The following is an 11,151-nucleotide window of genomic DNA, read 5'->3' as shown; positions in this document are numbered from 1 at the left end:
GAGAATTGTGTTATTCATTTGTTTACCAAATTTTTTTTTTTTTTTTTTTTTTTTTTTGCTTCTTTTACTTTAAGCTCTTCCATTTGGTAAAATCCCCATTTTGGAAGTCGATGGACTTAACCTTCACCAGAGCCTAGCAATTGCAAGATACCTGACCAAAAACACAGGTAATATGTTTAGTGTGTTGAAGAGTTTTGAAAAACTGAAAAAAAATACATGACATATATTCGCTACTCATTAAACAATTTTATTATTGAACACTATATTGTAAAGAAGAATGGAACTAAATGCAAGAGAAGTATAAATGATAATGCAGGTTTTTTATTGTAGTATTAATAAAAGATATGAAAGAAACAAACCTAATCAGCTGAGGCTGGATAGACTGGTGCTTCTATGGAGCTGAAAAAGAGCAAGGACGCCTTTCACAAACTTGTATGGAAAGATATCATATGGGGGGGTGCTTATTTTGAGTGGGATATATAGTGTTATTTTCATAAAGAAATAATAGAAGAATACCACAAAAACCTCCAAAAGAAGGGTAGGTAAGGGAGCACAATGAGAGGGATGAGAGTGGGTGTGGAAGTGCATCTTCACTGCATACAGTTTTATATTTTGAATTTTTGAACCATAAAAATATATTGCCTATTAAAAATTAACATTTCGAATAGTAAATTAAATCCAGTGTATTTCTGGGCTTAAAATGGTCTCTGTTTTATAGATTTGGCTGGAAAAACAGAACTGGAACAGTGTCAAGTTGATGCAATTGTGGACACATTGGATGATTTCATGTCACGTTTTCCTTGGGCAGAGAAAAACCAAGATATAAAAGTAATGTGATGAGTTTGTTGTTACGACTGTTAATCATATCTACTTCCCAGACACTAAGTGGCTTGCTTTAAAAAGTTCCTTTTTATCAAAGTAAAACATACCTGTAGTTTTAAAATATCAAATTATATTTTTGAAATGTAAAACCAAGTACAGTGATTCTCTGCTCTCACTCTTCACTTTAACCCCTCCTCAGACATAACTCTCTTTTAGCGCTTTAAGACATGTAGGTATGGCTTTCTTTGATTCACTAATTTTAGTTTCTCAGGACTTATTACCATAGTAATAAGAATTTATTTCCTATGTAATCATCGTCTCTGCTTCCCTACTCCCAAATTTTAATGGTATTAAAATGTTTTGGTCAGATCAATATTCGGTTGTTACATTAGTATGCCCATGCAAATATTATACAGAACTGTGAATTGTAGTATACTTTATTTCCTTTCTCACTTTACCTCCTCAAAATTAGTAATTGTCTTTCCTTCATTTGCCTAATTGTTTGTCCGTTTGTTGCTGACCCTTCCCACACTACCCAGTAGCCTGCCAATACGATTTTCCACAAGGTCAATGATCCCAGATAACCTATTATGTCCGCTATTTTCTTGGAGCTATCTGGCCGAGGTCGCCTCTCTTTTGCTGAACTATCTAGGTTTCTGCACGTCTGTCTTTACCGACCGCCCTTCTCTGTCACCCCAGGAATGTCTTTGTCCTGAGTGAAGTCCTGTTGTTTCCTGGGTGCCATCGCTGTCTTTACTCACTGCACTGTTTACTTGGGGTACATCCTCCAGGACTCCAAACGTTAAAATGAAGGCTTGATGACAAGAGGTGTAATGACGACAGACAGCGTGGATATATCTGTCTTGTGTGTCACACGGCTTCAATCTGGTCACCCTAAACACCTGGCGCGCAGTTATCATCCTGAAATCTTTATTATCGCCTTTTCCCTCTTTGTTTTGGTCTCTGTCTGTCCCCACGAGTCAGACCATCCTTCGGAATCCATGATAAATAGGAAGATTGAGAAACTACCCAGAGCCCTCGGCCTGTGGACAGGGCTTGTTGATGTTGAGCATCACCAGGCCACTTGCAGAGTATTTCCCAACTGCACTATCTTTAGGGACTAGAAAGAGTCCCACGAGAGGACTTCCAGTCTTTTGCCTGCAAATACAGGCGTGGCTGCCGGTGTTCTGGGACACAGTCAGCAAAGAGAGGGCCAAGAGTCGCAGAACTTAGCGTTCAGTGTGCATATATTCACTTAACCCCCTGTTTTGAATACATTATGAATGACAGCTCCCAACCCACAAGGCATCTATTCCACCCTCTCGAGCCTTCTGCGAAAGATGGGGCAGAGGCATGTGTCACGTGGAAAATGGAGGAAGAAATCTCGTGCTAAAATGACCTCTTTCACAGCTTTCCACCAGTCCTCACTTGTTCCCAATTCTTACCTCCTTGTTCCCAATTCTCAATATTCTTGCCTCTTCCTGAACCATTTGAGGGTATTATGAGGCCGTGTTGGTTTTCAGCTTTACCTTTGCAGATACCATTCATCCATTTGCTTTACAGCTTCAAATTTTGTTTTGTCTTGTCTCTTTTGTTTTCCACCCATGGACTCTAGTTTTCCAAAGCTATGTATTTACTGGTGGTTTGGGGATGGAAAATATGTGTGTGTGTGTGTGTCAAATCCATGATCTTTATCCAGAATTCTAAATAGATCACAATTGTTGGTTATGCTCCATTACAGCCCCGTAGTGGTGCTTTGTTGCAGTTATATTTTAAAATATATTTACTTGTTTGTCTCCTCCAGTAGAACATTCATGAGGGTAGTAATTATGTCTGTGCTACTCACTCATGTCCCCACACCTGGCACCGTGCCTTTCACTTAGCCGGCACCATATGTGTGATGAATGGGAGACAGCAAGAGCTGAACTTCTCAAACACCAGGTGCATGTGCTGCTCCAGCCCCTTCACATGTGCGGCCTCAGTCGGTCCTCCCAATCCTCCGGTGAGATAAGTGCTTTCTGTTGCCATGCTCACTTCGCACACGGAGAAACTAAGAAAGAGAGTGGTTATGGAGTTGCCTCATCACCTATGCATACTTTCTTTTAAATTAGTGACTAATACCCAGAGCATCTCTTAGGGAGAAACTATGATCTTCATTTTTCCAGACGGAAAAGTTGAGGTTCATGTAGCATAAGTAACTTGCATATAGTTATGTAGCTAGTAAATGGAACATAGGGAATTCAAATTCCAGCCACTCCCAGACTGCATGTTCTTGGCCACTGGTTTTAACGCTGGCAGCTGGTCATTATGTACGTCTTAGAGCTTATGGTCTGCATCCAAAAGTTACAGCATAGAATGGCAGTCTTATCAATTGACTTAAACATATTTATGCTAAATACAACTTATTAACTAGGAATTTATTTCAACAGAAATGTAAGGTATGTCACACACACAAAAATATATGACTGATTAACCAAGACAGAACAAAGTCTAAAACAAAAGCTCAGCTTTGATCTATAGCAATACACTCGGGCTCTGGAGTCACACTGTCAGGCTTGAATTCTGATTCCCTTCTTACCAGTTGCCACATAACTACCTATCAATAGTTCAAATTCTTTGTCTGTAAAGTAGGGATACCATAGAATCTACTTTGAAGTATGTTGGGAGGATTAAATGCTAGCATGAGTATCTATGACTAGGTAGAAAGTGTTTCATAAATATTAGATATTCTAATTATTCTGTAATTGTTTTTATAGTTCACTGCTCATTGTTTTTCCTTTTGTTGGACATGGTGTTTGTCTTTAACACATCCTTATCCATGCTGAGACAAGTAGATACATAATTTCCAATTTACAGAAATGTATCCAAAGCTTTTTGTTCCATGTGCCAAAGACCCCGCCAATTGCCAATCTATCAATTTATGGGCTTGCTCTTCTCTATTTCTATTTTGTACTTTTTTGTGGCTGAGGCTCCATAATAGAAGCTAACTCCCAGAGGAAAATATTCTTTGAATGTTTATGATTAGAGTAACCTCCCTTTGTATTAGAATAACAATGTTCTTACATTAACTCCTACCTTAAAAAAAAAATTCACGGGACCTAATCCAAGTGTATAAATAAATCATATGAAAGGAGGACATGTTACAGAAATATTGCAATTGGCTACATACTATCTGATTAATAGGCAGGACCTGACTAGTATATAATGAAGAAGCCACAGTTCCAGTATATTCCATCGCCTAGTCTCCCTGCAGTAGATTGCACTGCTGCCACCTTGTGGTCAGGTACCATTTTCAAAAGCAGAATATTGATACAGCGAAGATGGATGAACAGTGTAAATAGCCCTCTTATTATATGAGCCCTAAAAATCTATTAAATGCACATAATTATAAATGTTACAGTACTGGTTGCTAAAAAAATTCCGCTTCCAACTTTTAGAAGGCAAAATATGTTTCTGGACATCGGTCACCCTGAATTTACCACTTGTATTTCTTTGGTTATTCAACGTATCTGTTTCAGTTTCCTCACTTAAAGAATGGGACGGGAGGATGAAGGATGAGCTGGAGGGAATGAATACCAGTGGTCCATTTCCAATACTAAATTATTGAGGTAGTATGGATTCAAAGATAATCCTTGGATTTTAAAATAATGCTTTGGAGAAATAGAATTCTACAAAATAGAAATAGAAAAGTCATTTGATAGAATACTATAGCAATGCCTTCTCACGTTCAAAAACCTCCTTACTTATAATGCTCTGGAGGAAGAAGGAAATTTCTTCCAAGAGTGGCTGTCTAGGACTTGTCAGGAAATGCATTTTTAAACGCAAACATCTGGAAAAAAGGATGTAGAATCAAATTTCATCTTCTTTATGTTATTTTGGGGAGTATTCTTTAACATGATTCTTAAATAATTATGCTGGTCACAATTTACACATCATTAGAGGACATGAACCACTGAGATGATTCACCAAACATATAAAGAGAACCTGCACTAAAGGGGAAGTCAGTACAGAGAAAAGATGTTTGTTTGGCCCTGCGTATGCACAAGCATCAGTGTACCTACCTCAAGTTGTGGAAAATGCACATTAGAAGAAGGAACACAATTATGCAGGTGAGAATACAGAAGTTTTGGAAAGCTGTTCCGGCAGCTACATCCCATTCCATTCAACCCCTTCCCATTTCTAGCTATTATAGGGTAGCCAAGCTGGCCATAAACCCCTTTCCCACTAATGCTGAGCTGAGCTGGGCTGTGGGAAGTGCCACATGGATCTGGGCCCGTTGCCGCTCAGCTTATAAATGATGTGTAAGAGGCAGAAGAACCCACCCTGTTTTATTTTCAACTATGAACATGTTAACCATGAAAGAGAGAACCTTATGAATGAAAGTAGGATAGAACAGTGGAAAAAATATAAAGTCAAAATAATGACAAACTTCCCATGTTTCATTTATAAAATCTGGCAAATGTATGTGAATATGTAATGATGCTTTTGCAAACTGTACTCTATAGACCTAGGGCATTATGTTATAGTAATCTCTATTACCTAGTAGTTACAGTAATAACAAAGTAAATCAGCAAGTTGGTGAGGACTTGAGTATCCATTACCTGACCTGCCTTAATAAAGGCTGGATTTTATTACACATCGTTATCATTATTAGTAAATAATACATGTATACACTTATTATATAATATTTTTGAGATTGGGTCACATTTCATATCCAAGTTAAACATCAGCCAGAATTTTCTTATATAAACAAACACTTCTTACTAAGAGGCCGTGGTCTCTTCTAAGGATATTTGGTTTGTAATGTCACCTTACATAATATATCAAAAGAGTGCACCTAGATGATGGTTTTGTAGATGATATTCAAGGCACACAGGGCTCAAACTAAGGCACAAAGTCAAGCCAACAAGAAAAAAACCCATCAAGTCCTGAGAGCGTAATGATTCATTATAGATTAAGTGCAATGGTGAAATAAAAGACTGCCAAACTAAAGGAACCTAGCCTTACATAATAAATTTCTTTAGCCTCAGTTATGTCATTTCTTCAAAAAGAGTGAGCCTAAGAAAAGATAATTTTAAAAATGTAAAAACATAATAGAATTATTTTTTCTCAATAAAGATTAAGATAAAAATCATGAAAAGATTTTGTGGGTGAAATATTTAGTCGTTATATACAAAGAAACTCTAAGAACTGGTGACAAAATTATTTTTTAATCCATGAGTAAAAAGGGATGACTAACTATCATGAATCAGACCCCAATCTCCATGTCATACATTTGAAAGCTGCAACCACCGCCACATAAGCTACTTCTCTTCCTTTCTGAACCCATGTGGGAGAATAAAGATGGAAAAAGCTACTTCCTCTTCCAATCATATTATTTCTTTTTCTTCCTATTATCCTTAAAGTGATCTTTCTCTCTCTCTCTCCTAGGATCAGATATTTAATGAGCTTCTTACATATGATGGACCTCATCTTCTGCAAGATTTGGACACATACTTAGGGGAAAAAGAGTGGCTCGTTGGTAACTCTGTGAGTATCTTTTACATCATCGAAAAATGCAAGTACACACACACACACAACCAAAAACTTACAAAGACTCAATGAGGAAAAAAAGTTATCCATAGGGAGGGAGTAGATCAGAGAGCAGGGATAAAAGCTAAACTTCTTTAAATAAATTTTTTTAGTGGACTTAACTTTGAAACCATCAACTAAAATATTTTATATAATTATATAAAAACAACAAAAACATTTTAAAAAGCTAACACTGCAAAGCAAAAGCAAAGGGAAACAAATGAACCTGTGTCAAATTGATGCATGAAGTGTGTGGAGTTCCTATGTACTTTATTAAGGTGGAACTGTTTTAAGAAATATCACAGTAAAACAGTATTTTGACTATACCTCTTGCAAATATTCTCTCAAGACAAAAAGTAATTATTGTACCATTTTTAGTAGAGGCATAACTCAGGGATATCGTAGGACTGGTTTCCTCCCATTGCAACAAAGCAAATATCACATCGAGTGGTTTTTGGTTTCCCGGTAAACAGTTATGTTTACACTGTACTGTAATCTGCTAAGTATGCAATGGCATTATGTCTTCAAAAGCAATGTACATATCTCAACTAAAAATACTCTGTTGCTAAAAAATGTTAGCCATCACCTGAGCTTTCAGCAAGTTGTAATCACTGATAACAGACACCATAATAATGAAAAAGCTTGCAATATTGCAAGAGTTACCAAAATGTGACAGAGACACAGAGTGAGCAAATGCTGTTGGAAAAATAGTACAAAATAGATTTCCTCAGCCAGGTTTGCCACGAACATTTGTGAAAGACACAGTGTATGTGAGGCTCCTAGGTGGCTCAGATGGTAAGCGTCCAATTCTTGAATACAGTTCGGGTCATAATCTCACAATTTGTGAGTTTGAGCCCCATGTTGGGCTCTGCACTGACAGTGTGGAGCCTGCTTGGGATTCTCTCCCTGCCCACCCTCCCCGCAACACCTCTCTTAAAACAAATAAATTTTAAAAACTGCAGTATCTGCAGCATGCTATAAAGTAAAATGCAATAAAGCAAGTATTCTTCTAATTATATTGTTGGTGGTACTGGGTATAGTCATATTGGTTTTTTCTGATATTAGTATATCATATTGTGGGGTAAAGCAATAAGAAAATATGTAGATGTCACTGAGAACCAGGATCTTCAGTGTGGGAGAAAGAAAATAGAGGTGTCAGATCAGTGAAGCTAAGTAAACATCTTATGCCTGAATGTGAACTATAAGGTCATGATGAACTTTATCTTAGGATAAAGAAAAAAGCATGTTGTATTCCATTTTCTTGAAACAATGACCAACCCAACTGTCCTGAGCACCCTTAGGACCCTGATTTTGGGTCTAAGTGTTAAAGGATTTAATGTTAAATACTAAAAGGAATGAGGGGTTCTTGGAGAAATAGCTCATTCTCAGTCCAGGAAGGGAAATGTGAAAGAGGAGCTGGGAATACCTCATCATACCAGAAGCAAATGAATTATCAAAGACAACTGGGGTCGTGTCAAAAGCACGCAAAAGTTAACTTGAAGAGGCTCCCACTGGCCAGAGATGGAACAATTCAAGGTTCACTAAGAATATTAATGGCAGTGGATTGAAACAAATCAAAATGAATGAATACATGATGGCAACTACCACCACAACCAAACACGAACACCTACATGTAGAAATAGAGCTTCACTGGTTACTTTTAGAAAATGATATGGAGTCAAATTATTGTTCTGAAAATGGTTTTTTAAAAGGTTGGGGGGTTTGAATAAGAAATTTATCTTGCCTTCCCTATGCGAATTGCACCTCGAGATAACAAAAATCGATGGGCAAAGTTTGTCCTCATCAAAGTATTCCAGTTAGTAAGTTAAAAGGGAGATTAAAACAGTTACCATTTTCCAACCCCTGATAGTTGGAATGGACCTCAGCACCGACTAATAATAATTGTTAATATCACAAAAAGTGAGACAACCAGATATTACAGCCCTACTACTGACAGAGGAGCACAGTGCCATCTATAAAGTACTATGGACAAAAACTCAGATCTAAATATAATTCAGGTACTGTGGTAGGTTGGAGTCCTTCAAGGAGACTCCATTCTAGGAGACAAGACGCAGATTGCCTTTTGCAGCACTCTTGTGACTTATTCTGGTCACGGTTTGCTGAATCTTTCTGGGTGACACAGAAGCAAGCTTGCCACATCTTTATTCTCAGCTTTCAACCTCACCCCATGCCTCTTCATTTCCTCTCACGGACTCCCTCATAGTCTTTGCTATAATGTTCCTCTCCCTGCCCTATTTAATGAACAATTCCTAAGGACTTAAAATTTACTCCCCTGTTTTCTACTGAAATTCTTCTGTAAACCACCTGCTGGCCCCATCCCTTAGCACTCTCTCCCTTCCTCACAGTGTTCCACACATGCTGGTGTTTTGTTTGTTCCTCAGACACAAATCTCACTTCCACCTAAGGGCCTTTATGCTTGCCGTTCCCTCTGCCTAGGATGCTTCATTTCCAGGACGTTTCCTGTCTGGATCCCATGATCATGTAAGCCTGGCTTAAATGTCACCTGTTAAAGGTCTTCCCTCCATGACCATCACTTCACTTTTTCTTTATCATCCCCATCAGTTACCTGCTTGTCTTCCTGCTTCTTAAATACAAGCTGCATCTGGGAAAGGGCTTGCAGCCCATTTTGCTTTCCAGCCCATCATAGCAACTAGACCAGCACATCACACACAGTAGGTACTGCATAGGTATTTGTTGACTGAACTCTGAATCCGCTAACCCATACAACTCTCTTGGCTGACAGGGTTTTAGTATGCATGTTTATAAAACACTAGTAAATAGCATTATTAAATTCTATACAAAAAGAAAACTAAGGATAGTCCACATTTAAACATCACTCTTTGATATTCATCTGGAGCCAAAGTAATGTCAGCCGGCTTAGTTTCTGGTCACAAAGGGGGAAAAAAAGTGTACAAAGTGTACAAGGCTAGGACCAGGCTGCCATCACTCTTAGGGTTCCACTAATGCTCAGACACCCATTATTATGTCTTTTGATGTGATACAATATAATGTGTTAGTTGAAAATATTTAACTTGCAACTATGAGCTCTCTTGGGATAATTTGCACTCTATCCCTTCATACTCTGCAGAATAAAGGAATAAGGTCAACAACAGGATGAAATAATCACACAAATCCTGAGGACAGGACATTCTTCAGGACTGTGAAATCTTCAGTAAAAGGGAGTTAAATGGCATAACCAGATGAAATGCAAGTCCCAAAATGGGTCTGCTTTGTCCTGTAAAGGGCATTTTTGAAGTTGATAGAAAGTATTGACTGGGTCTAAAATAAAAAGGTGTATTGTCACGGAGAGGTGGAGAGTGAATCCAGATACAAGAATATGTAGGGTAAGATCTCATTTTGTTTCATTTTTTTTTATATATAAAGTTTTAATTTATTTTGAGAGAGAGAGAAAGAGGGTGTGAACAGGGGAGGGGCAGAGAGAGAAAAGGGAGAAAGAACCCAAGTGGGCTCTTCACCGTCAGGGCAGAGCCTGACAAGGGGCTGAAACTCAAGAACTGTGTTATCATGGCCTGAGCTGAAACCAAGAAGCGGACTCTTAACCCATGGAACCATGCAGGGCCCCCCGTAAGACCTCATTTTAGAATGAGCACACATACACAAATACCTTATACACAGACGTGGTAGTATTAGCAACTTCTGGATATTGTGAGTATGGTCTTATCTGTTATCTTCTATCATATACTCTTTCCACTTTCACAGTTAACAGAGAATTTTAAATGAAAAAGAAATTTCTTTTTAATGTTTATTTTTGAGGGAGAGAGAAAGAGCACAGAAAAAGAGGAAGTGCAGACAGAGAGACAGAGACAGAGGATCTGAAGTGGGCTCTGTGCTGACAGCAGACAGCCCGATGTGGGGCTCAAACTCATGAACCATGAGATCATGACCGGAGCTGAAGTCAAGACACTTCAACCGACTGAGCCACCCACGTGCCCCAAAAAGAAACTATTTTTTTATTTAAGAATTTATGCCTTTTATGTTCAAATGGCAATTTTTGTTACCTTTCAACTAGGTAACCTGGGCAGATTTCTACTGGGAAATTTGCAGTACCACACTTTTGGTCTTCAAACCTGACTTGCTGGACATCCATCCTAGATTGGTAACATTAAGGAAGAAAGTTCAAGCCCTTCCTGCCATCGCCGACTGGATACAACGTAGGCCCCAAACCAGGCTCTAGGTGATGTGTGCTACCTCCAAGCTTTACTGTTCTTCACAGCATCGCTTCCATCAGATAAGACGCCACAGCAGCCTGCCCTGTAACCCATACACTCCCCTCCCCAGCTGAATCAAGTCTTTCAATCTTGCCATTTTCTGCTTAAACAAACAAACAAAAAGGAAAAAGGGGGGTAGGGAGAGTGGGGAGAGAGCATTTAGTTTTCAGTATCCATTTTTTTTTTTTCTCCCTAGAATAACCTCACATCATTTACAACTGAGAAAGAAGAGTTTACAGTCCAGGCAGGGCTCACTTTGCATCACTTACAAGATGCATGGATTTCAGTCACAATGGTTAAGTAGCACATTTCCCAAATGGTTTGGACTTCCGCTTAACTGCATAAAGTATTAACTTCGCAGCTAGCTCTTCAGCTCACAAATCACCATGTAGATAACAGATACACATCGTGAGTAACCCCCTACCATATCACTTCTCTCGAAGCCTGTCAGTGGTTGGTCACTGCACACCTGTTATTCATGCACAGACAGCAAACTGTGTAGTTGCAT

At 38.6% G+C, this 11,151-nt stretch overlaps 1 protein-coding gene across 1 annotated transcript in view; it reads left to right on the top strand.

Moving 5' to 3' along the window:
- Positions 1–10,637, top strand: part of HPGDS (hematopoietic prostaglandin D synthase) — a 26,222-nt gene extending 15,585 nt beyond the window's left edge. Inside the window, exons 3-6 of the mRNA XM_077762312.1 lie at positions 75–167; positions 719–828; positions 6,253–6,351; positions 10,445–10,637. Of these exons, the coding sequence (XP_077618438.1) occupies positions 75–167; positions 719–828; positions 6,253–6,351; positions 10,445–10,609 (467 nt within the window). The 3' untranslated portion in view covers positions 10,610–10,637. The remainder of the gene's footprint in view (positions 1–74; positions 168–718; positions 829–6,252; positions 6,352–10,444) is intronic.
- Positions 10,638–11,151: the final 514 nt, after the last annotated feature.

Source organism: Crocuta crocuta, unplaced genomic scaffold, assembly GCF_008692635.1.
Source record: "Crocuta crocuta isolate KB4526 unplaced genomic scaffold, BGI_CrCroc_1.0 scaffold83, whole genome shotgun sequence".
NCBI classification, from domain to species: Eukaryota; Metazoa; Chordata; class Mammalia; order Carnivora; family Hyaenidae; genus Crocuta; species Crocuta crocuta.
This window is presented reverse-complemented; position numbering and strand designations above follow the sequence as displayed.